The following is a 27,579-nucleotide window of genomic DNA, read 5'->3' as shown; positions in this document are numbered from 1 at the left end:
TATTCAGTATACAGCGGCGACTGTATGAAGAGGACGCTCCGCGCCGGATGTCTTCAGGATGGACCCGCTCCGCGCCACCGGGATGAAGATAGAAGATGCCGTCTGGATAAAGATAGAAGATGCTGCCTGAATGAAGACTTTGCTGCCTGGATGTCCGGACTTCATAAACTGTAAGTGGATCGTCAGGGGTTAGTGTTAGTTTTTTTTTTAAACTTTTTTGGGGTGTTTTTTTTTTTTTTTTTTAGATTAGGGTTTGGGCTTTTCTTAAAAGAGCTGAATGCCCTTTTCAGGGCAAGAAAAAGAGCTGAATGCCCTTACAAATACCCTTTTCAGGGCAATGGGTAGCTTAGGTTTTTTTTAGAGTTAGGTTTTTTATTTTGGGTGGTTAGTTTTACTGTTGGTGGGGGCTGTATTTTTTCAGGGAAAAGAGCTGATTTCTTTAGGGCAATGCCCTACAAAAGGCCATTTTAATGGCTATTGGTAGTTTATTGCAGGCTAGGTTTTTTTTTTTTTGGGGGGGCTTTTTATTTTTATAGGGCTATTAGGTTAGGTGTAATTGTTTTCATTTTGGATAATTTCATTTTGGTATTTTTTGTAATTTAGTGTTTGTTATTTTTTGTACTTTAGTATTTTTTATTTTTTGTAATTGTAGATTTAATTTTTTTGTAGTGTTAGTTTTTTTTAATGTGTCATTTAATTAGGTTCTTTTTTAATGTGTAATTTGATTTATTTAACTGATAGTTATTTTAATTTTAGTATAATAGTTTAGTGTAATAGTAATGTTAGTTTAATTTATAGTTTAAACTTAGGTTTTTTTAATTTCACAGGTAAGTTTTTATTTATTTTAAGATAGGGATCTTGTAATTTTAATTTAAAGTTAGGGGTTGTTAGGTTTAGGGGTTAATAGTTTAATTTAGGTTGTGGCGATGTGGGGGGCTGTCGTTTTAGGGGTTAATAGGTTTATTTAGTGGCAGTAATGTGGGAGGCCAGAGGTTTAGGGGTTAATAACTTTATTTAGTGGCAGCGATGTCAGGGGAGTGGTGGAATAGGGGTTAATATCTTTATTATAGTGGCGGCGATATCAGGAGTGGCAGATTAGGGGTTAATACATTTATTTAGGTGGCGGCGATGTTGGGAGCAGCAGATTAGGGGTGTTTAGACGTGGGGTTTATGTTTATATAACTTTTTTTTCCCCCATAGACATCAATGGGGTTGCATTACGGAGCTTTTCATTCCGCGATCGCAGGTGTTCGTTTTTTTTTCTAACACTCTCTCCCCATTGATGCCTATGGGGAAAGCTTGCACGAGCACGTCAAAGCAGCGCTTTTGATTTTGTGCGGTATGGAGCTCATCGCCACCATATCGCACACACAAGGCGGCTTTTTAGAAACTGGCAGAGCTATGGAGGTTGAAATAACACGACTTTTGTTATGTTAGTTTTGCACCCTCCATAGCGCAAAACTTGTAATCTAGGTGTAAGTTTGCTATATAATAATTTATGCTAATGAGCACATCTAGTATTTTTTCAGTAAGAGGTGGGTGGCAACCTTAACTACATCAAATGGGATAAGAGATATTTCAAAAGGGTATATCCAAGGACTGAAAAACAATGCCAATGTTGACAACAAAGTGCTTTTTATATGTACATTTTTGGCAATGAAGTGTTTAATTGCTAACATATACTTTGCATATAGAGAGAAAATGTATTTCCTATAAGAAGCAAGCTGCATTCCATCTGTAAATATTACAATGAATGCTGTGCATGGTATTCTAATTAATTACAGCAATGGCCACTTGAATCTTTTGGTTAATCTAAGTCATGAAACTGCATAGAGGTGGGAAGGAAAATGGATAATATCTGTGTGAGAATTTTTGTAGATGGAAATGAGTAATAAGTTTATAATGCTATTTGTGTTCCATTTGAACTATAATAAAAACCCAGGGGGGCAGAGCAATGTAAATATGTAGTGTATAGAAGCTACTTACTGTAGATGAACAATGCACTAGGGAATGCATGTCTAGTACTAAAATCACTATTTTGTAAATTTATTTTTTAAGATTCCAAGTACATTTCAATGGACAATAAACACCAAAACACCAAATAAATGACAGAATGAATAGCCTTAGAAAATGAAACAATTAACAAATTAGTGTAAACTTTTAGTGTCTATAAAGTAAGTTGTATGCATTTTATTTGAAGAGTTGTAACATTAATTTTAATTTTGTAGAAGCTATCAAAACTGAAAATGAATGCAATCTCATCAGTTTTTGAGGAACATCTTAAAGCCAAAGGTAGGCTGGCAATGCTGCACTGCAAGCTTTAATTAGATCCCTAACGGTCAGAAATCCCAAGAATAATTCTTCAGCTATATTCAAGACATTTAGTAGAAATCAATTCATTTTCTTTGTTGGAAAATATGATTAAGGTTTGTAGTCCTCATGTGACAAAACAAGCAAGAAATGCACTTTCCTTTACATATACTAAAGAGTATAATGAACCTATAAACATTTATTGAAAAATAACATAAAACTATTTTAACGTATCAAAATTATTTAGAGCATACAATAGACATCTGATGAGGTTATACACAGTGATCTAATTTCATTCACACCAGTAAAGAGAATATAAAGCTCTGAGCATATTTCATGCTTAAAAATAAAAATGCAACAGACAGCGCAACAAAAGCGCAAATGCTTTGAAACACAGAATATGCATCACAGTCTATGAACTATGCCTACAAAATAAATAATTTTTAAACAAATTGGTATCAAAATGCATTTGGTCTCCAAAAATAGAGTAGAATTAAAATAAAATAACAGCTTTTATTTAATATGTGCACAAATTGCTGTTATGTTGGGTGAACATGTAGGCAGCTGAAATATTGGCTTAAGAGGAATGTGGTTTGACTGTTTTGAGACTGTGGCAGAAAGACAAAAATGACATGTTGGTCTCCAGTATAAATAAGGACTCTGGAAAAATGGTAAATCCTATAATGCTGTTGAAGTCGCTATAGCAACACTAACAATGAGGTCATAGAGTAAGTGTTAGAAAGAAAAACAAAATAAATTATTCTAGTATATTTCTAAAATAAAGTTATCAAGTACAACTGGGAGGATACCCTTTTTTATGGAAAAAAAACCCAAAAACAAAAAACGCAATTCTTTTAAAACATCACATTGTTTAGCTATACTGTTAAATTTCTGTGCAATAACAACCTACAAGTTCTCAATATTAAAGGGACATTAATCACTAAACAGATGCTAGATAGAACGAGGCATTTGAAGAAAATATTAGTCTGAGAATAACAAGTAGATGTATTTTTTAAAGTTTCATTAGCTGTTTAAAATAAGTGTAAAGTTTTAGTGTCTATAAAACAATGGGGGCTGCCATGTTGCAACTTAGGTTACCTTCTTTGCTGTGCCCAATTAGGTCACTAGAGTGTGCAGCTAATGGCTGTGTGGAATATAACAGCGTTTTGCACTTATCTATATCTAATATCTAACAGGAACTGAAAAAGCTCACAATTTCAGAATGGAATTACAGGAAAAGGGGACAAAAAAACAAATAATCAAAGCATATTGCAGGTTTTATATATATATATATATATATATATATATATATATATATATATATATATATATATATATATACACATACACACACACACACATACATACACACACACACAATTCACCATTGTATATTACCATCTCAAAGTGTTTAAAGGGACAGTCAGATCCAAAAAAAATTTCATGATTCAGATAGGGCATGTAAATTTAAACAACTTTCCATTTTACTTTCATCACCAATTTTGCTTTGTTCTCTTGGTATTCTTAGATGAAAGCTAAACTTAGGTAGGTTCATATGCAAATTTCTTACACCTTGAAGGCCGCCTCTAATCTGAATGCATTTTGACAGTGTGTCACCACTAGAGGGCATTAGTTCATGTGTGCCATATAGATAACATTGAGCTAACACACGTAAAGTTACCTAAGAGTCAGCACTGATTGGCTAAAATGCAAGTTATGACACTTGGGGAATTCTCCCTACGTGTGAGCGGGAATCCAGACGTGGACCCGTTGCTCAGGGATATGGCTGCACCTCACTGACGAGGCCCCCAATAGGCCGAAACATACGTTTGGGGTTTTGCTGTTTCTCTCGTTCAGAGAGGGATTGCCTGGTATTTTGGGGCGGACTGTACTGTTAAGTCAGGATCAGATTGATATGCCTCAGGAAAGTTCTTCTCTGTGAAAGGCACATGTTGAGCAAAAAGAGGCTGCTTCTTGGGTGGTAACTAGCCATAGAACAAGCTATTACGCTATTGTTCATTTCCAGGTTGAGCGCTTCTCTATTTTTATTTATAAAATGCAAGTCTGTCAAAAGAACCGAAATAAGGGGGCAGTCTGCAGAGGCTTAGATACAAGGTAATTACAATGGTAAAACATGTATTATTATAACTGTGTTGGTTATGCAAAACTGGGGGAATGGGTAATAAAGGGATTATCTATATTTTTAAACAACAACAATTCTGATATTGACTGTCCCTTTAACATTCTAATATTCTTGTGAATGTTTCCCACTAGTGTGTGTGTGTGTATAGAGCACCTCCAATCCGTCATCTTCTTTATCCGTGAACACTTCAGGACTGGAGCAACAAACCATGAGGCAAGTAAAATAGCGACAGTAGCGTTACTTGCTTTGACACTGATGTGACGCTTCCTGGTCCACCCCCTAGAGGAGTGATTAGTTCTGCTAATAGGCTGAACTGGAGGGTTTGTGTGACCGACGTGACATGTTAAGGAAGCTGTGTACACACATATTATATATATGTTGGTAATAAAAGTTGTTTTTATCCTCAAAAGTGCTGCTGTGTGTGGATGTGTTACTGAAGCTTGGATAGCATCCTTGTATCAGCCTGCACTACAAAGCCTGCACTACGGTGTGTGTGTATATATATATTTATATACACACACACAGTATCTCACAAAAGTGAGTACACCCCTCACATTTTTGTAAATATTTTATTATATCTTTTCATGTGACAACACTGAAGAAATGACACTTTGTTACAATGTAAAGTAGTGAGTGTACAGCCTGTATAACAGTGTAAATGTGCTGTCCCTTCAAAATAACTCACAGCCATTAATATCTAAACCGTTGGCAATGACCCCTAAGTGGAAATGTCCAAATTGGGCCCAATTAGCCATTTTCCCTCCCCGGTGTCATGTTACCTCGTTAGTGTTATATGGTCTCAGGTGTGAATGAGGAGCAGGTGTGTTAAAGTTGGTGTTATCGCTCTCATACTCTCTCATATTGGTCATTGGAAGTTCAATATGGCACCTCATGGCAAAGAACTCTCTGAGGATCTACATAAAGATGGCTTAGGCTATAAGAAGATTTCCAAGACCCTGAAACTGAGCTGCAGCACGGTGGGCAAGATCATACATCGATTTCATAGGACAGTTTCCACTCCGAACAGGCCTCGCCATGGTCGACCGAAGGAGTTGAGTGCACATGCTTAGCGTCATATCCAGAGGTTGTCTTTAGAAAATAGACGAATGAGTGCTACCAGCATTGCAGCAGAGGTTGAAGGGGTGGTGGGTCAGCCTGTCAGTGCTCAGACCAAACGCCGCACACTGCATCAAATTGGTCTGCATGGCTGTTGTCCCAGAAGTAAGCCTCTTCTAAAGATGATGCACAAGAAAGCCCGCAAACAGTTTTCTGAAGACAAGCAGACTAAGGACATGGATTATGGGAACCATGTCCTGTGGTCCGATGAGACCAAGATAAACTTATTTGGTTCAGACGCTGTCAAGCGTGTGTGGCGGCAAACAGGTGAGGAGTACAAAGACAAGTGTGTCTTGCATTACAGTCAAGCATGGTGGTGGGAGTGTCATAGTCTGGGCCTGCATGAGTGCTGCCGGCACTGGGGAGCTACAGTTCATTGAGGGAACCATGAATGCCAACATGTACTGTGACATACTGAAGCAGAGCATGATCCCCTCCCTTCAGAGAATGGGCCGCAGGGCAGTATTCCAACATGATAATGACCCCAAACCCATTTCCAAGATGACCACTGCCTTGCTAAAGAAGCTGAGGGTAAAGGTGATGACTGGCCAAGTATGTCTCCAGACCTAAACCCTATTGAGCATCTGTAGGGCATCCTCAAATAGAAGGTGGGGGATAGCAAGGTCTCTAACATCCACCAGCTCAGTGATGTCGTCATGGAGGAGTGGAAGAGGAAGCCAGTGGCAACCTGTGAAGCTTTGATGAACTCCATGCCCAAGAGTGTTAAGGCAGTGCTGAAAAATAATGGTGGCCACACAACATATTGACACTTTGGGCCCAATTTGGACATTTCCACTTAGGGGTGTACTCACTTTTGTTGCCAACTGTTTAGACATTAATGGCTGTGTGTTGAGTTATTTTGAGGGGACAGCAAATTTATACAGGCTGTACACTCACTACTTTACATTGTAGCAAAGTGTAATTTCTTCAGTGTTGTCACATGAAAAGATATAATAAAATATTTACAAAAATGTGAGGGGTGTACTCACTTTTGTGAGATACTGAAAATATATATAACATATATATATTTAAATATATATATATATATTCTGCAGACAACAAGGCTAGTCAAGGTCATACATTTAGTATAAAATGAACTGTAGAAAATGAACCAGTCCAGGCTTTAGTCCGCAGACAACAAGGCTGGTCAAGGTCATAAAGTTATTTGAGAAAGCCAATTAGAGATAGACATGCAGCAGGGTTAGCCTTGATGCATTCTTAGGGTGCATTTTAAGTTCTGAGAATTAGAAATTGCTCAATTTAAAATACATGAAAAGGAGGCAAAATAAATAATGAAGATTTATTGCAAAGTTGTTTCATTATGCATAACTAAACATATTACTGTACCTTTAAGGTCCCTTTAACTTTCAAAAGTCCAAAGCTGTAAAATACTTTGTTAATGGGTGGTGAGTGGTGAATATTTAATGGTTTACAAAAATGTTTTTCCAAACCTAATTAATCAAAACCAGTCAAGCATATGCTGAGAATAGTGAAACCATAAACAGTCAACAGCTTAACCAAAACGAAAAGCATGATGGAATCTATATTTCATCTCAAACAGAAGATTAAAAGGAGCTTATCTACCTTAATCTTCTTTGCTATAAATGTCCCATACCGACCATGAATATGAATGCACGCCAGAGCATACAGTAAGTCAGTCCAGTGAATCTGAAAATACTCTACATATTTCATGTGTAAAATAGTCCTGCTTTTCATCACAGCCAGAGTGGGATGGTACTGTCAGATAATTGCTTTGGATGGCTGGGGGAGCAGCTACTTCCTTGCATTATCCTGAAATACTCATCACAGATAAAGCAGACACTACTGCAATGATCTTTTGTGCTAACTGTAGGCAAATTAAATGCATATGAAGAAGACAAAAATATGTAACCCCCCTCCTTAGATTCTAGTTTCTTTCTCTCACTCCTGTCAGTTACAAACATTACAGAATAGTCAGAGATAAAAGAATATTCCCTTAAACCAAAACTGCTATTCACTTATAAAAAAGGCAATTAGTGCAAGGACTTACTTCTTCTACATATGCATAATAAATTAATTACTGAAATGCAAACGATCTGCATTTATTCTACACATGCATAATAAATTAATTACTGAAATGCAAAAGATCTGCATTTATTCTACATATGCATAATAAATTAATTACTGTAATGCAAAATATCTGCATACAAAATGTTTTAGAATATTTAAAATGGTTGTTTTCTTAGCTAAATATGCATGGCTTACAATCCTGGGACATACCCCTTAAAAAGTATCTGGAGCATTGATTATCTTATCTCTTCTGTTGTGGCTAATGAGGGGCAGATATAAATAAATTCCTGCACATATCAAGAATCACTGTGCAGCATGTTGGTGTTTCACAGAACGTTGCAAAAATTACAATTGCAGATATAATTTCAGATATTAAATAATAAAAGTGCATTGCAAATATGGTTCACTATGCATTATTTAACATTTACATTTTGAGTTTATTATAGCTTCATAAAGTACTCTCAATAATTAAATTTGCCTGTTTTACCTGTAACTAACTCAACATGCTACAAAGTGATTGCATGAAACATGATATCCAAACATTTTCTTCCATGATTCAGACACAGTTTATAATTTAAAAAATGTTTTCCTATTTACTTCTATTATTAAATGTGCTTTGTTCTCATATTATTCTTTGTATATCTAGATAGGTAGTGTTCACATTTCAGAAGCACTACATGGCAGGAAAAAGTGCTGCTTTCTAGTGCTCTTGCTAGTGTATAACATTCTTGCAAAACTGCTGCTAACGCCTGAACTTACCTCCATGCTCTTCAACAAAGGATAATAAGAAAACAAAGAACATTTAAAAAAAAGAAGTAAAATGTAAAGTTATTTAAAATTGTATTTTTGATTACCTAAATTACAAGTTGTGCGGTACGGCTATACCGCTGAAAAAATGGCCTTTGCGAGCAGAATAGTCAGCTCACCCATATTACAGGTTGTGCGGTCTGGCTATTCCGCTAGCGTTATAGCTTATACCGTAACTATCCATTCCGCTATCAAAGATCACTAAACTCATAACAAAAATGTTACAAAGTAGACTAACACCCATAAACCTCTTCACTAAAGCCAACTTCTTTCTTCATCCCAGTGGCGTGGAGTGGAGCTGGAATTGCGGCCGCACAGACATCAAGCATGGAGGGTCCTCTTCATGAGATTGTCCGCTGCACACTAAAGATTGAATGTAAGGTACCCGTTTTATATTAGGGTACCTTGCATTCTTATTGGCTGAAAATTTCAAATATGCTAATAGGATGAGAGCTGCTTAAATCCTATTGGCTGAATTGAACTGTTGCACAAATATTGAAGTTACTTGCGAATCTTCAATATTTTAATGTTTAAGTACAGTTTAAATTATTTACATGTTGTTTTTGATGAAAACCTAGTAAAGTTACTACATACCCTAAGAAAGTACAAGTCACTACCAAATATATATCACCAGGTGGTAAATCGCCATAGAACAGGCTAACACTGGTATTGAGCTGGTTGTTCGTTCCTGTCAGTGTGTTTCTCTGTGTGCATTTAGTCTCCCTAAGGGAAAAAGGAGCAACCAGACGTGGACTCCTTGCTCAGTGTGCTTACAGGAATGTGGCTACACCTCACTGACGAGGCCCAATGAAGGCTGAAACGATTGTCTGGTGTTGCTGTGTTCCTTGTTCAGAGAGGAATTGCCTGGTATTTCGACGCTGGGTTGACCGTAATAGGCGGGATCCGACTGATATACTACAGGAAAGTTCTACTCTGTGAAAAGCATCACTGAGCTAAAAATAAGTTGCATCCAGGTGGTAAATCGCCATAGAACAGGTTAACAATGATATCGAGCTGGTTGCTCATTCCTGTGAGTGCGCTTATCACTACATATCTGAGGTAATTTACCTCAATTACAGTAAATTCTCTCTATTCAACCAATGAAGTAAAAAATTAACAGACCTTTTCTCCCCAGTTTTTTGCTATAGGTTATATAAAATACTTGGAACTACAGTATGCTATAGGAAGAGTGTGTGTTGCCCTGTTTCTGTCAACCAGCTTAGTGGAAGGCATGATTTTTTCCTATTGTATGGAGTGAAGATTAGAAAAACACATTTACCCCATTTACTGCAGTGGTCGACAAATCTGTTAAAAATTTAGGAGCCAGACAGTTTTATTTGTATATATAAATATACAAACACAGTCCAGCACACCCTTATAATAGTACATGCTGCTAAGGAGACTGCAATCCCACTATCCACATGATTAAGCGATAACTCCCGTAACGTTGTGGGCATGTTTTGGTGCCAATAAACTTGTTTAACTTTAGTGCTGCTGCCTTTTGTTGATTTTGATTTGTATATAGATAAATGGAGAATAACCCAAAAAGTTGGTAGCCAGGGGTATATTTCTAGGAGCCAGTGGCTCCCTGGCTCTTGTGTTTGTCGAGCCCTGATTTACTGTTAGAAATTAATATTTTACCACAGCTTTCTGTAAAGATCTGGTTAAAATAAAGTCTATATATGGCAAAGAAATTGCTTCATAGGGTATAGTAATGATTTCATTAAAGTTTATAATCTAGTGAAGTAATGAAGTACTAGATACAATAATGCAGTACTAGATACAATAAAATACATATATAGGAGAAAGAAATCCCACCCTCTAATGATAAAGGGTAATATAAGGACATAAGCACAAACAGTCTTCGTGCTACGTTAAATATTTCTATAAATACTGTGGTGAGCTGGTAAATGATGTTCTTTCATCATCTGGTGTATTTTTTTTTGTTCGCTTCCTTTGTCATAAACTTGCATACACTTCTAAGCGTCTGGCCACAAGCTTGGATTCCTATTCCTCAGTGGGATATGTTGTACGTCAATCATTAAAATGCATTCTGGTTAATGCTCATTGATATGCAAAAACATATTCTTCCTGTACAAAGTGGTACACACTGCTCATTGCAAATCAGACCACTTAGTTTTCTGTACATATTAAGAATCAATCTGTGATCAGGCAAATAACCTTTAGAAAGATAGGTAAGAAAAAGTGAAAAGGATAAACTGAATTATAACTTATTCTCTCCTTATTTTAACAAAGAAGAACATTACTTCCAAGTATTATGTACATATATTTGAATTATTTGATCTTAAATAATCAATATTATATAATTCTTTACTAGGCTTAGCTCATAACCATTTTACCCTAGATATTTGTTAGAGATCACAATATGCTTTGCAGTGGTTTGACATATTTATATGTGTCTAACGTAAGCCATTTGCTCTATAACAGATTACGGATTCCTATAAGAAATTTAGAATGAAAAATTTAGCAACGTGGCATTTTTGCTGTGATAAAAACTTTCCAACAGGTGAGTTTCAACAAACAAGTATTTCTCCAACATAGGTGTGTCCGGTCCACGGCGTCATCCTTACTTGTGGGATATTCTCTTCCCCAACAGGAAATGGCAAAGAGCCCAGCAAAGCTGGTCACATGATCCCTCCTAGGCTCCGCCTACCCCAGTCATTCTCTTTGCCGTTGTACAGGCAACATCTCCACGGAGATGGCTTAGAGTTTTTTAGTGTTTAACTGTAGTTTTTATTATTCAATCAAGAGTTTGTTATTTTGAAATAGTGCTGGTATGTACTATTTACTCAGAAACAGAAAAGAGATGAAGATTTCTGTTTGTATGAGGAAAATGATTTTAGCAACCGTAACTAAAATCCATGGCTGTTCCACACAGGACTGTTGAGAGCAATTAACTTCAGTTGGGGGAACAGTGTGCAGTCTCTTGCTGCTTGAGGTATGACACATTCTAACAAGACGATGTAATGCTGGAAGCTGTCATTTTCCCTATGGGATCCGGTAAGCCATGTTTATTACGATGGTAAATAAGGGCTTCACAAGGGCTTATTAAGACTGTAGACTTTTCTGGGCTAAATCGATTCATTATTAACACATATTTAGCCTTGAGGAATCATTTTATCTGGGTATATTGATATTATAATATCGGCAGGCACTGTATTAGACACCTTATTTCTTAGGGGCTTTCCCAAAGCTTAAGCAGAGCCTCATTTTCGCGCCGGTGTGGCGCACTTGTTTTTGAGAAGCATGGCATGCAGTCGCATGTGAGAGGAGCTCTGATACTTAGAAAAGACTTTCTGAAGGCGTCATTTGGTATCGTATTCCCCTTTGGGTTTGGTTGGGTCTCAGCAAAGCAGATACCAGGGACTGTAAGGGGTTAAAGTGAAAACGGCTCCGGTTCCGTTATTTTAAGGGTTAAATCTTCCAAATTTGGTGTGCAATACTTTTAAGGCTTTAAGACACTGTGGTGAAAATTTGGTGAATTTTGTACAATTCCTTCATGTTTTTTCGCAATTGCAGTAATAAAGTGTGTTCAGTTTAAAATTTAAAGTGACAGTAACGGTTTTATTTTAAAACGTTTTTTGTACTTTATTATCAAGTTTATGCCTGTTTAACATGTCTGAACTACCAGATAGACTGTGTTCTGAATGTGGGGAAGCCAGAATTCCTGTTCATTTAAATAAATGTGATTTATGTGATAATGACAATGATGCCCAAGATGATTCCTCAAGTGAGGGGAGTAAGCATGGTACTGCATCATTCCCTCCTTCGTCTACACGAGTCTTGCCCACTCAGGAGGCCCCTAGTACATCTAGCGCGCCAATACTCCTTACTATGCAACAATTAACGGCTGTAATGGATAATTCTGTCAAAAACATTTTAGCCAAAATGAACCCTTGTCAGCGTAAGCGTGGCTGCTCTGTTTTAGTTACTGAAGAGCATGACGACGCTGATATTAATATCTCTGAAGGGCCCCTAACCCAATCTGAGGGGGCCAGGGAGGTTTTGTCTGAGGGAGAAATTACTGATTCAGGGAACATTTCTCAACAGGCTAAACCTGATGTAATTGCATTTAAATTTAAGTTGGAACATCTCCGCATTCTGCTTAAGGAGGTATTATCCACTCTGGATGATTGTGAAAAGTTGGTCATCCCAGAGAAACTATGTAAAATGGACAAGTTCCTAGAGGTGCCGGGGCTCCCAGAAGCTTTTCCTATACCCAAGCGGGTGGCGGACATTGTTAATAAAGAATGGGAAAGGCCCGGTATTCCTTTCGTCCCTCCCCCCATATTTAAAAAATTGTTTCCTATGGTCGACCCCAGAAAGGACTTATGGCAGACAGTCCCCAAGGTCGAGGGAGCGGTTTCTACTTTAAACAAACGCACCACTATACCCATAGAGGATAGTTGTGCTTTCAAAGATCCTATGGATAAAAAATTAGAAGGTTTGCTTAAAAAGATGTTTGTTCAGCAGGGTTACCTTCTACAACCAATTTCATGCATTGTCCCTGTCACTACAGCCGCATGTTTCTGGTTTGATGAGCTGATAAAGGCGCTCGATAGTGATTCTCCTCCTTATGAGGAGATTATGGACAGAATCAATGCTCTCAAATTGGCTAATTCTTTCACCCTAGACGCCACTTTGCAATTGGCTAGGTTAGCGGCTAAGAATTCTGGGTTTGCTATTGTGGCGCGCAGAGCGCTTTGGTTGAAATCTTGGTCGGCTGATGCGTCTTCCAAGAACAAGCTACTAAACATTCCTTTCAAGGGGAAAACGCTGTTTGGCCCTGACTTGAAAGAGATTATCTCTGATATCACTGGGGGTAAGGGCCACGCCCTTCCTCAGGTTCGGCCTTTCAAGGCGAAAAATAGACCTAATTTTCGTCCCTTTCGTAAAAACGGACCAGCCCAAAGTGCTACGTCCTCTAAGCAAGAGGGTAATACTTCTCAAGCCAAGCCAGCTTGGAGACCAATGCAAGGCTGGAATAAGGGAAAGCAGGCCAAGAAACCTGCCACTGCTACCAAGACAGCATGAAATATTGGCCCCCGATCCGGGACCGGATCTGGTGGGGGGCAGACTCTCTCTCTTCGCTCAGGCTTGGGCAAGAGATGTTCTGGATCCTTGGGCGCTAGAAATAGTCTCCCAGGGTTATCTTCTGGAATTCAAGGGACTTCCCCCAAGGGGGAGGTTCCACAGGTCTCAGTTGTCTTCAGACCACATAAAAAGACAGGCGTTCTTACATTGTGTAGAAGACCTGTTAAAAATGGGAGTGATTCATCCTGTTCCACTAAGAGAACAAGGGATAGGGTTCTACTCCAATCTGTTCATAGTTCCCAAAAAAGAGGGAACGTTCAGACCAATTTTAGATCTCAAGATCTTAAACAAGTTTCTCAAGGTTCCATCGTTCAAGATGGAAACCATTCGAACTATTCTTCCTTCCATCCAGGAAGGTCAATTCATGACCACGGTGGATTTAAAGGATGCGTATCTACATATTCCTATCCACAAGGAACATCATCGGTTCCTAAGGTTCGCATTCCTGGACAAACATTACCAGTTCGTGGCGCTTCCTTTCGGATTAGCCACTGCTCCAAGGATTTTCACAAAGGTACTAGGGTCCCTTCTAGCGGTGCTAAGACCAAGGGGCATTGCAGTAGTACCTTACCTGGACGACATTCTGATTCAAGCGTCGTCCCTTCCTCAAGCAAAGGCTCACACGGACATCGTCCTGGCCTTTCTCAGATCTCACGGCTGGAAAGTGAACGTGGAAAAGAGTTCTCTATCCCCGTCAACAAGGGTTCCCTTCTTGGGAACAATTATAGACTCCTTAGAAATGAGGATCTTTCTAACAGGGGCCAGAAAAACAAAACTTCTAGACTCTTGTCGGATACTTCATTCCGTTCCTCTTCCTTCCATAGCTCAGTGCATGGAAGTGATCGGGTTGATGGTAGCGGCAATGGACATAGTTCCTTTTGCGCGCATTCATCTAAGACCATTACAACTGTGCATGCTCAGTCAGTGGAATGGGGACTATACAGACTTGTCTCCGAAGATACAAGTAAATCAGAGGACCAGAGACTCACTCCGTTGGTGGCTGTCCCTGGACAATCTGTCACAAGGGATGACGTTCCGCAGACCAGAGTGGGTCATTGTCACGACCGACGCCAGTCTGATGGGCTGGGGCGCGGTCTGGGGATCCCTGAAAGCTCAGGGTCTTTGGTCTCGGGAAGAATCTCTTCTACCGATAAATATTCTGGAGCTGAGAGCGATATTCAATGCTCTCAAGGCTTGGCCTCAGCTAGCGAGGACCAAGTTCATACGGTTTCAATCAGACAACATGACGACTGTTGCGTACATCAACCATCAGGGGGGAACAAGGAGTTCCCTAGCGATGGAAGAAGTGACCAAAATCATTCTATGGGCGGAGTCTCACTCCTGCCACCTGTCTGCTATCCACATCCCAGGAGTGGAAAACTGGGAAGCGGATTTTCTGAGTCGTCAGACTTTGCATCCGGGGGAGTGGGAACTCCATCCGGAAATCTTTGCCCAAGTCACCCAGCGGTGGGGCATTCCAGACATGGATCTAATGGCCTCTCGTCAGAACTGCAAAGTTCCTTGCTACGGGTCCAGATCCAGGGATCCCAAGGCGGCTCTAGTGGATGCACTAGTAGCACCTTGGACCTTCAAACTAGCTTATGTGTTCCCGCCGTTTCCTCTCATCCCCAGGCTGGTAGCCAGGATCAATCAGGAGAGGGCGTCGGTGATCTTGATAGCTCCTGCGTGGCCACGCAGGACTTGGTATGCAGATCTGGTGAATATGTCATCGGCTCCACCTTGGAAGCTACCTTTGAGACGAGACCTTCTTGTTCACGGTCCGTTCGAACATCCGAATCTGGTTTCACTCCAGCTGACTGCTTGGAGATTGAACGCTTGATTCTATCGAAGCGAGGATTCTCAGATTCTGTTATTGATACTCTTGTTCAGGCCAGAAAGCCTGTAACTAGAAAGATTTACCACAAGATTTGGAAAAAGTATATCTGTTGGTGTGAATCTAAAGGATTCCCTTGGGACAAGGTTAAGATTCCTAAGATTTTATCCTTCCTTCAAGACGGATTAGAAAAAGGATTATCTGCAAGTTCCCTGAAGGGACAGATTTCTGCCTTGTCTGTGTTACTTCACAAAAAGCTGGCAGCTGTGCCAGATGTTCAAGCTTTTGTTCAGGCTCTGGTTAGAATTAAGCCTGTTTACAAACCTTTGACTCCTCCTTGGAGTCTCAATTTAGTTCTTTCAGTTCTTCAGGGGGTTCCGTTTGAACCCTTACATTCCGTTGATATTAAGTTATTATCTTGGAAAGTTTTGTTTTTAGTTGCAATTTCTTCTGCTAGAAGAGTTTCAGAATTATCTGCTCTGCAGTGTTCTCCTCCTTATCTGGTGTTCCATGCAGATAAGGTGGTTTTACGTACTAAACCTGGTTTTCTTCCAAAAGTTGTTTCTAACAAAAACATTAACCAGGAGATTATCGTACCTTCTCTGTGTCCGAAACCAGTTTCAAAGAAGGAACGTTTGTTGCACAATTTGGATGTTGTTCGCGCTCTAAAATTCTATTTAGATGCTACAAAGGATTTTAGACAAACATCTTCCTTGTTTGTTGTTTACTCCGGTAAAAGGAGAGGTCAAAAAGCAACGTCTACCTCTCTCTCCTTTTGGATTAAAAGCATCATCAGATTGGCTTACGAGACTGCAGGACGGCAGCCTCCCGAAAGAATCACAGCTCATTCCACTAGGGCTGTGGCTTCCACATGGGCCTTCAAGAACGAGGCTTCTGTTGATCAGATATGTAGGGCAGCGACTTGGTCTTCACTGCACACTTTTACCAAATTTTACAAGTTTGATACTTTTGCTTCTTCTGAGGCTATTTTTGGGAGAAGGGTTTTGCAAGCCGTGGTGCCTTCCATTTAGGTGACCTGATTTGCTCCCTCCCTTCATCCGTGTCCTAAAGCTTTGGTATTGGTTCCCACAAGTAAGGATGACGCCGTGGACCGGACACACCTATGTTGGAGAAAACAGAATTTATGTTTACCTGATAAATTACTTTCTCCAACGGTGTGTCCGGTCCACGGCCCGCCCTGGTTTTTTTAATCAGGTCTGATATTTTATTTTCTTTAACTACAGTCACCACGGTACCATATGGTTTCTCCTATGCAAATATTCCTCCTTAACGTCGGTCGAATGACTGGGGTAGGCGGAGCCTAGGAGGGATCATGTGACCAGCTTTGCTGGGCTCTTTGCCATTTCCTGTTGGGGAAGAGAATATCCCACAAGTAAGGATGACGCCGTGGACCGGACACACCGTTGGAGAAAGTAATTTATCAGGTAAACATAAATTCTGTTTTTTACAACACTTAACTTGTTTTTAAAAGATACAAAGAATATATTTTAGGATATAAATGAGCATTAATTATAATACATTTTAATGAATGACGTAAAACAAATCCCACTAAGGAATTAGATAAACTAACATCTATCCAAGGTTTGTCCCTCCATGTTTAAATTCCCAATATCATCTTGTTCAGAAGTGTAATTTCATCTTTAAACACTCACAACTGCTGGTAACATTGGTATCAACAACCTTTAAATTATTATTTCTCTAACCTCCTGTACTGTTGCTGTTTCCATCACAGCTTCGGTTCTTTGAAGCCTTGTGTATTCAAGTCAAATATACAGCCCCAATTAAGGGCCAGATAAGTGGAGAGCTATTTAACGCTCCTGCTTGAGCGTTAACTGCGCTAGAAGTAAACATTTTGCGCTCGTATTCTGAGTTAAAAGTAAACTGTTTTCGCTGTGCGCTAACCGGAAGAGCGCAAAAAGCCAAATTTAGAATATCGTGTGTGCGTTCACAATGCTATGCTATGAAAATGGTTTAAGCAGGTTTTCACTTTTGCAATGCATAAAGGCGAAGAGAGAGAATGCCAGGTAAATTAGAAAGAGAAAACAAATTACCAGATGTCTAACATTTGTCAGTGAAATAATTGTAGGAATACAAAACACACTATCCCTTTTACAAATTCTACTTACTCCAAGATGGCACAAGCCAATAAACCCCAGGAATGAATAATGTATCAACACAAGAGGTGGGAAAAACGATTTGTATCTAAAGCTATAATGGAACAAAAAAAAAAAACATCTATGGGGAAAAAGTACCATAACATCAGCCCATTTGCTGGAACTATGGTTAATTCTCATGAGAAGATATCTGAAATCAACCAAGAATGCTTGAGCTTACATAGCACTTTTATTCTCATTATGATGTTGGCATCTCAGCCTAAGAGTCATGGACATTAGGACATTCCTACTTGCACCATGTTGTATGTATCTATGTAAAAAGAATGCCAAACAAAAACTCTTAAACACACAAACGTTCAAGGCATTTCTGGACAACAGGGTTTTGATATCTACAAGTCTGAAGCACATTTAATTGTTGTCTGTGAATACCTTTCAAGATTTACCTTTTAAGCAAGGATGTGCAGTCAGAGTAGGAAACTAATTTCCAGATGCTTAGGTTACAAGTAAAGTTTTCACAAAGTAATTTCTCTCCTTAGGTAAAACAGAGAATGTTAATGTGTATGACTGGATTTTACTGTTTCTGAAAATGGAGGTACCGTTGCTAAGTTTTATTTTTATGCTTGTATCATTGGCCACAAAAAGAGCTATGAAAGTAGTCATCAGCCAATGACCAATCTGTCCATATAGATGAGTTGAAATGCTTTTACTTGAACATTGCTCCTTACCAAACTTTCACATAGTATTCCACTGTGACATTGAATTAAATGTATTTCCGTTTATGGCATAATCGTAAGCTATGGATAAAATATTTAACCCCTTAAATGTCAAAACATACTGTAAAATATCCGACATGACATGGGAACTGATGCAAAAGGGCTTTGTTTGCTATGCCAAGAAAAAGGTTTGCTGGTTTTCTAGCAAAGTGCCTGACAAGTCTCAGGAGCTAGGAAGCCATAGCTTCTAAAATGTCAATTCAGACTCCTAATGTTTGGCGTGTTTTACATATATTTTTAAATAAAATCCCTCACGGGTTACATAACAAATGTGTCTGGCTCCTACATTGCACTTAAATCTGTCAACCCCAGTTTTAACATGATAAACATGTTACGTGTTTTACTAACTAGTAAGATGCATTGCAGACGTAAACACAAACTCTGGAGGGAAAGGAAGATTAAATTAAACATAAAACATAAACATTTAATGCTTTATATACTAAATAACTATGTGCTTTAACGCTTACTACCCCTTACTAAAGAAGTTATGTTGTTGCCCTTGATATAGAAAAAGACATATGGCAGTAGTTTTAATAAATGGGCTGTATGGAATGTATTTCACAATCAAACTACACATATACAAAATGTGATTTATTATCTGTTTTATGATAAAAGCATAACCGATTCACCAATGACTTGCATATCTCTCAAAATATATATGCACTTACTTTCTACTTCTACATAGGAAACAAAAACAAAACTATAAAGTTGGAAATAAAAGTGTACCCCATCTTGACATGTATTTTTTTAAAGTTTCACTAACTGTTTAAATATTGACAAAATAAGTGTAAATTTGTAGTGTCTATAAAACAATGGGAGCTGCCATGATGTAATTTAAGTTACCTTCTCTGCTGTGGCCAATTAGGTACAGTTATAAATAGGTAACTAGAGTATTCAGCCAATGGCTGCGTGGAATGTAACAGTGTTCTGCACCTCCATGTCTAAAAGGAACTGAAAAGCTCACAATTTAAGAATGGAATTACAAGAAATGGGGACAAAATAAATAATGAAAGTAGATTGCAGAGTTTTCTTTATACATACTGTATATATGATTTATCGTTTTATATTACCGTTTTAAAGTGTTTAATGTCCCATTAAAGCTACACACTACCACACACGTGTACAGTAGCATAAATGTGAACAAGCAATGGGAGTTTAAATATATGGCTTGCCATAAAACAAGATATTACAAATATTCTGCTGCAAATATTTTCTTATATTCTATTTAATTTATCTACAGGTATATGCATGACCAGTTAGCATTCCTTCTCTCTCCTAATGTCATTAAAGGGACACTAAACCCAACGTTTTTCTTTCATGATTCAGATAGAGAAAACAATTTTAAACAACATTTCAATTTACTTCTATTATCTAATTTGCTTCATTCTTTAGATATCCTTTTTAGAAGAAATAGCAATGCACATGGGTGAGCCAATCACACGAGGCATCTGTGTGCAGCCACCAATCAGCAGCTACTAAGCCTATCTAGATATGCTTTTCAGCAAAGGATAACAGGAACATGAAGCAAATTAGATAACAGAAGTAAATTAGAAGTTTGTTTAAAAATGCAAGTTCTTTCTAAATCATGAAAGAAAAAATGTGGGCTTCATGTCCCTTTAAGCCTTTATATCATGTTATTTCCCTTCTTCTAATATCATTGTTGTATACTGTTTCTTTTCTACTTTTTTTTTATATAATTATGGAGACAAAAGGGTTTCATGAGTTCATCACTTTTCATTGTTTAAAGAATTGGGAGCAACCACTGACTCCAGTTTGAAGAGACCAGCTTGTAGGCTACAAGTAAAAGTGAAAAAAAAAAAAAATCACATAACATATTGTCATACCTTCCAGGTTCATTCCAGCTTGAAGACATTTCCGGTAGCGGCAAGCTGGGCAGTTCTTCCTTCTAATTTTGTCGATAATGCAGTCGTTTCTTCCTGCACAAAGATAATTGTGCTGACCTATCAAGAAAGAAAACAGAAATGCTTTAAACAGCATATTTTTTCTATAGGTTTTCTCAGATACAAACTAGTAGATGTAAAGACAGAAAACACTATTAAAGTGAATGTTTGATTACCAAGTGGAAAGCATAAATGACATGGCTACTTATTGTGCTAGATTAAAAAAATGCTCCAGAAGTAATTCTTCTGATAAATGTGATCAACAAAAAATTATTTAAAAAAAATAATATTTATATATATATATATATACACACACATATATATATATATATATATATATATATACACACACACACACATATATATATATATATACATACATATACATATATATATATATATACACACACATATACACACACACACAAACAAAGAAAAAAAGAAAATAAATGGGATCCAGCACTCACTTTCCAGTGATAACTGCCGGGGTGCACTTCAAATTAAAGGGACAGTTTACACCAGAATTTTTATTGTTTGAAAAGATAGATAATCCCTTTATTACTCATTCTCCAGTTTTGCATAACCAACACAGTTATATTAATATACTTTTAACCTCTGTGATTATCTTGTATCTAAGCCTCTGCAAACTGCCCCTTTATTTTAGTTCTTTTGACAGACTTGCCGTTTAGCCAATCAGTGCCTGCTCCCAGATAACTTCACGTGCACAAGCACAGTGTTATCTATATGAAATACATGAACTAACACCCTCTAGTGGTGAAAAACTGTTAAAATGCATTCTGAAAAGAGGTGGCCTTCAAGGTCTAAGAAATTAGCATATGAACCTCTTAGGTTAAGCTTTCAACTAAGAATACCAAGAGAACGAAGCAAAATTGGTGATAAAAGTAAATAGGAAAATTGTTTAAAATGACATGCTCTATTTGAATCATGAAAGTTTATTTTGGCTTAGACTGTCCCTTTAAATGCATATAATAATTCCAGTCAGGAAGGCACTCTCCATTTCTAAGCTGTCACTTTAATAAAGTGGTTATTAAACTGACAGTGACGGCTTAAAAACAGAGAGTGCCTTCCTGACTGGAATTATTATTTAATTTATATATATATATATATATAAATTATTTGCTTATTTATATAAGGGCTTCCATCTCCCCAGGGCATCTCAAGATTTATGAACCCTGTTTACTACTACTATACTGCTCCAACTGTGTTAAAAGGACAGTCTAGTCAAAATTAAACTTTCATGATTCAGATAAGGCATGCAATTTTAAACAACTTTCCAATTTACTTTTATCATCAAATTTGCTTTGTTTATGTTTTGAAAGTTAAACCTAGGTAGGCTCAGATGCTAATTTCTAAGCCTATGAAGGCCACCTCTTATCTCCGTACATTTCGACAGTTTTTTTTATAGCTATATTGCACTAGTTCATGTGGGCCATATAGATAATAGTGTGCCGACTCCTGTGGAGTTACCTAGGAATCAGCACTGACTGGCTAAAATGCATGTCTTTCAAAAGAATTGAAATAAGGGGCAGTCTACAGAGGCTTAGATACAAGTTAATCACAGAGGTAAAAAGTATATTAATATAATAACCGTGTTGGTTATGCAAAACTGGGGAAGGGGTAATAAAAATTATGCAGTATATACTGTCCCTTTAAAGGATGGATTTACATTATGAGGCCACTAACATTTCATTTTGCGAGGAGAGACACAATTACATCATACTGAAGGTGGCATGCATGTATTATGCATAGATCCAATCAGAGTATACAACTTTAAGACTAATCAACCACACACTACTGTGTGTTTAACCCTTGTAAAAAGTGCTAGTCGCCAGAATCAGATGTGCAAATAACAGCGGTTTCTGCTTGGGACAAGCAGGGCTCTGTAGTATAGTATAGGGTCAATAGTCTTATAATTCCTTAGAGCATGCAATTTTTTGACTATTATCGCCCTTTAATTTACCTCACATGCTTGTAAAATGTATTAAAACCATAGAAAAGAGTAGACTAATGCAAAGCATAATTTAAGGCTTATTAAAGTTCTACCTCATAATCAACTAAATGTGGATTATTTCATGTCAGATAACCAATTAAATAAAACAAAAGTAAATAAGTTAAAAAAAAAAACGCCATAAAACTTACAGTATGAAGGCCTGGGAATTTACACTGTCTCCAAATAACCATAAAATAAAAACCATGCGCTCTTTTACAACATTGACTGGATTAGCAATTTTTTCCCTTCCCAGTTGGTATTTTTTATTCCATGGCTGTTAATTGTAAGCAATGTGTTACCACATGAGCTTATAAACACATTTCCTCCTTATTGAAACCCAGATTATTAGTCAGTATAATAGTCCCGAATCATCTCCAGGACTTCTAAATCCTCCACAATGTATTTTTAAAGAATTCGCAGTCCACCATTTAGGCAGACATAGATCACATCATGCATTTCCCAAGAGTCAATGCACAAAAATAACAAATCTAAAAATATAACAATATATGATATGAATCATACAAATCCCTAAGGGAAACAGCCCAGAGTAAACAACAACAACATGAATGGGATTTAAACCTCACAAACAAATATCTTATCAAGCTGGTGAACAACATTACAATGCACTAATGTTTAAAATAAATACACCCTAGGCTAAATAACCTCAGGGCTTCACAAATTTAATAAAAAACCCAATATGTGAGTGTATTTTGTATTTATATTTTTTATTATGCGAAGACTTGACAAATAATTTTTCACAGGCTGCCCTGCACCCCCAGATCTGGAAGTTGTTGGCTAGTGTTGCTGGGGCTGTTAGGAATATGGGTTCCATTTATTTAAAGGGACAGTCAAGTAAAAAAAAAAAACTTTCATGATTCAAATAGGGCATGTAACTTTAAATAACTTTCCAATTTACTTTTATCACAAATTTTGCTTTGTTAATTGAAAGCTAAACCTAGGAGGTTCAAATGCTAGTTTCTTAGCCCTTGAAGGCCGCCTCTAATTTAAATGCATTTTGACAGTTTTTCACACTAGAGGGTGTTAGTTCATGTGTTTCATATAGATAACATTGAGCTCATGCACATGAATTTACTGAGGAGTGAGCACTGATTGGCTAAAATGCAAGTCTGTCAAAAGAACTGAAATAAGGGGGCAGTCTGCAGAGGCTTAAATACAAGGTAATCACAAAAAAACTGAGGAATGGGTAATTAAGGGATGATCCATCTTTTAAAACAACAACATTTTTGGTGATGACTGTCACTTTAAGATGAAAAAATTAGGTCACTTCAAGCCCTACAAATAAATGTCTGATGGCAAAAATGACCAAATATAGCACCAAATATATTTGCGTTAAATTGGATGCGATGGTTGGCTTTCTACCGGGAATTTCAGAGAAAAACTTACCCAGAAAATTAGAGACTTTTTAGCATTTTTGCTATGTCTCAGTTTAAGCAGAAATAGAGCCTTTCTCATTTTTCTTTAGCTATGAATACTGTATATATTTTTTTAAAGTAGAGAACCCAAGGTATTAACCTAGGCCCATTTTGGTATTTCCCAATACGATCATATAAAAAAAGTTGTTAACTTTTTTGGGTGTTGGGGTTTTCACTGGAATTATTTACACACAACTACTGCAGTCATAAGGCAAAATGGTTGTAAAAGCTTCTCTGGGTTCTCCTTTGTTCAGAAACAGCAGACATGCATGCCTTTGCCATTGGTTTTTAGCAATTAGAAGGCCACTGCAGCTGTGCACAACTGAAATTCCCAGGCAGTGAAGGGGTTAATCAGTTAGCTTGTAAGGTTAATATTTGATCTAGTGCAGGGATTACCCTCCCACATGACACCTCCCACCCATTGATCCCTCTCAATCAGATCTATCCCCCCTAAATGATCACCACCCTCTTGGGTACTAGCAGAAAGTCTGCCGGTATGCAATTTAAGGCTTTTTTTTTTTTAAATATATATTTATTTTTTAATTTCTGTGGTGTAGAGAATCACCTATTTACCCACTCACCTCCCTGATCCCCCCCCCAGCAGCTCTCTTACCCTCCCCCCTTCCCACTGTCCACCGCTATGCTTGTTACAGGCAGCCAGTCTACCAGTGCCAAATTTAAAGGGACATTAAACCCAAAACATTTCTTTCATGATTCAGACAGAGAATACAATTTTAAACAACATTCCAATTTACTTCTATTATGTAATTTGTTTTATTTTTTAGGTATCAATTGTTAAAGAAATAGCAATGCACATGGGTGAGCCAATCACATGAGGAAAATATGTGCAGCCACCAATCAGAAGCTTCTGAGCCTATCTAGATATGCTTTTCAGGATCGAATATCAAGAGAATGAAGCAAATTAGATAATAGAAGTAAATTAGAAAGTTGTTTAAAATTGTATTCTCTATCTGAATCATGAAAGAAAACAAATTGGGTTTAATGTCCCTTTAATTAATAAATACTTGCTTCTGTAGTTTCGGGTTCCCCCTCCCCACGATTATCTTTTTTTCCTGTAATGTAGGGTCCCCACTTCCCCCTTCAAACAATTTTATGTAGCATAGAGTCCCATCTCCACTGCCTAACATTTTTCTCTAGCGTAGGGAACCCAGGCTCTCCAACCTCTCTGCTTGACAAACCACCCACCTCTCTCCTACAGGTCCCATTCAGCACCAAAGGAGGATTGTTATAGAGACTGACACAGAGTGTAACTCTCTGTAACTATCTGCGTTCTGGCTTCATGTGGTAAGATGCTTCCTGCCTCTTGGTTGCAGCTCCCTCTGTCTAAGCTGACAGGGGAGACCACAACATGCACCACTGTGCTGGATATAAGTACAGTACTACATAAACACAGTATGCTGGGTTAAGTACTGTGTGATGCACTACCTACATTAATTTGGCGCAATAGGTTAAAGCACTGGTTTTCAAACCTGTCCTCTGACCTCCCTAATAGGCCAGAGTTTCAGGATTTACCTTGGGTGAGTGCAAGTAAAATAACCAGGTTTACTAATCAGCTGATTATTTCACCTGTGATCTAGCTCAGATATTCACAAGATCTGGACTGTTAGGGAGGACAGGTTTGAAAACCATTGGGTAAAAAGGTCCAAAGTAGCTAGAACCTCCTTCAGTAGCAACAAAAAGATGTTCAAGCTTAAACCTGAAATTAACTTCTTCAGATTCTGAAGAGTGCCCCCCTATCGTGTCAGAGTCTGGGATCTCACCTTCCGAAGCTACTGAAGAATCCCCCTCATCAGACATTTGGAAAGATTGACCAGCGCAGATTTAGAGGGGTCAGAAACCTTACTAGCAGAAATATGTTTAGTTTCCTTTTACACTTACCCGAAGTAGGGAAAGCAGATAAAGCTGCAGATACCACCAAAGTTATCTGTGCAGCAAAATCTCCTGGCAAATAAACACCCCCAGGAGGCTGAGAGGAACTGCAGGGCACTGTATGTGAAACTATTAAGGCTTGGGATGTTTGAGGAGAAAGCTGTGGCATATCCTGAACAGCATTATCCTGAGAGAGGAGTAATTTATCTTTAAATTTTAGAGTCTTAGCTAAGCATGAGGAACAAAATTGCAAAGGCAAAACAATTTGGGCCTGCAAACATAATAAACATTTAGCAAGCAGCAAAAGAAACTGCGCCACAAACTAAGGGTGCGCGTTTCTAGCGTTGCATAAATATTTAAAAAAGAAAAAGAGTTACACTGTACAGCTTATTTTCAATAAAGAAATAAAAAGGATGAGCCTCACAGCATTTGCCATTATTACCCCTTCAGCCAGTTCCATAAGAGATGTTATCTCTCATATAAGGGGAAGAATTAATAACCATTAACCTGAATTGTCTCTTATCACAAACACAGTGCCTGCAAACTGCCCATAGATGTACCCTCAATAAAAGGATAAAATATGTCCTATATGTGATCCAGTGTGATCCCATATGTGATCCGACAGCCGGATCCTCAGGCACTTACCTGAGGATCCGGCTGTCGCGCAGAAAGACAGCTACTAAGGTGTGACAGAACACTGTACTCTCTATCAGGGACCTTAAGATAAAGAAAAAACAGAGAAACCAACTCTGGTTTTCTACAAAGGGGTAGCAATGGTGTTAGAAGGAAAGCAAAGACCACCTCGCCGCCTTCCACCTAACTGCTAAAAGCCACCATTACTCTTACTAAAAAGATTGACATGGACACAGCTAGATCCCAATCCTTGCTTGCAGGGAAAAGTACCCATAAAAGAATTAATTATCTTCAGACACCACTGAGGATTATGGGTAAGGGAAGTGACATCTAACAGCTTTGCTGGGGTGCTCTTTGCCTCCTCCTGCTGGCCAGGAGTTGAATATCCCACTAGTAATTGGAATGAAGTCGTGGACTCTCCATGTCATAGGAAAGAAAAGGGACATGAAACCATTTTTTCCCTTTTATAATTCACATAGAGCAAGTGATTTTAGAGAAATATGAAGTCCAACATTTTTCTTCCATAATTCAGATAGAGCATACAATTTTAAACAATTCTCCAATTTATTTCTATAATGAATTTTTGCTTTGTTCAGTTGGTATCCTTTGTTGAAGAGCAGCAATGCACTACTGGGAGCTAGTTGAACAAGTCAAGTTAGCTAATGACAAGAGGCATATATGTGAAGCCACCAATCATTAGCTAGCTCCCAGTAGTGCTTTGCTGCTACTGAGCCTACCTAGAATTTTTTTTTCAACAAAGGGTAACAAGAGAAAGACTAGGTAATAAAAGTCAATTGGAAAGTTGTTTAAAATGACATGCTTTATGTGAATTGTGAAAGAAACATTTTTTGGGTTTAATATCCCTTTAACCTCTTAAGGACATATGACGGAATTTTTCCGTCATAAAACAATTGAGCAAACTGAAAGCTGTGTCCTTAAAGGGTTAAATAACTTTCCAATTTATATACAGGGAGTGCAGAATTATTAGGCAAATGAGTATTTTGACCACATCATCCTCTTCATGCATGTTGTCTTACTCCAAGCTGTATAGGCTCGAAAGCCTACTACCAATTAAGCATATTAGGTGATGTGCATCTCTGTAATGAGAAGGGGTGTGGTCTAATGACATCAACACCCTAAACACCCTATATCAGGTGTGCATAATTATTAGGCAACTTCCTTTCCTTTGGCAAAATGGGTCAAAAGAAGGACTTGACAGGCTCAGAAAAGTAAAAAATAGTGAGATATCTTGCAGAGGGATGCAGCACTCTTAAAATTGCAAAGCTTCTGAAGCGTGATCATCGAGCAATCAAGCGTTTCATTCAAAATAGTCAACAGGGTCGCAAGAAGCGTGTGGAAAAACCAAGGCGCAAAATAACTGCCCATGAACTGAGAAAAGTCAAGCGTGCAGCTGTCAAGATGCCACTTG

At 38.1% G+C, this 27,579-nt stretch overlaps 1 protein-coding gene across 4 annotated transcripts in view; it reads right to left on the bottom strand.

Annotated features, from left to right (window-relative positions):
- NR3C1 (nuclear receptor subfamily 3 group C member 1) overlaps positions 1–27,579 on the bottom strand; it is a 288,230-nt gene that overhangs the window by 63,152 nt on the left and 197,499 nt on the right. For all 4 annotated transcript variants that reach the window (XM_053717157.1, XM_053717158.1, XM_053717156.1 and 1 more), the window contains exon 4: positions 20,127–20,243. In XM_053717157.1, the coding sequence (XP_053573132.1) occupies positions 20,127–20,243 (117 nt within the window). The remainder of the gene's footprint in view (positions 1–20,126; positions 20,244–27,579) is intronic.

Source organism: Bombina bombina, chromosome 6, assembly GCF_027579735.1.
Source record: "Bombina bombina isolate aBomBom1 chromosome 6, aBomBom1.pri, whole genome shotgun sequence".
Lineage (NCBI taxonomy): Eukaryota > Metazoa > Chordata > Amphibia > Anura > Bombinatoridae > Bombina > Bombina bombina.
This window is presented reverse-complemented; position numbering and strand designations above follow the sequence as displayed.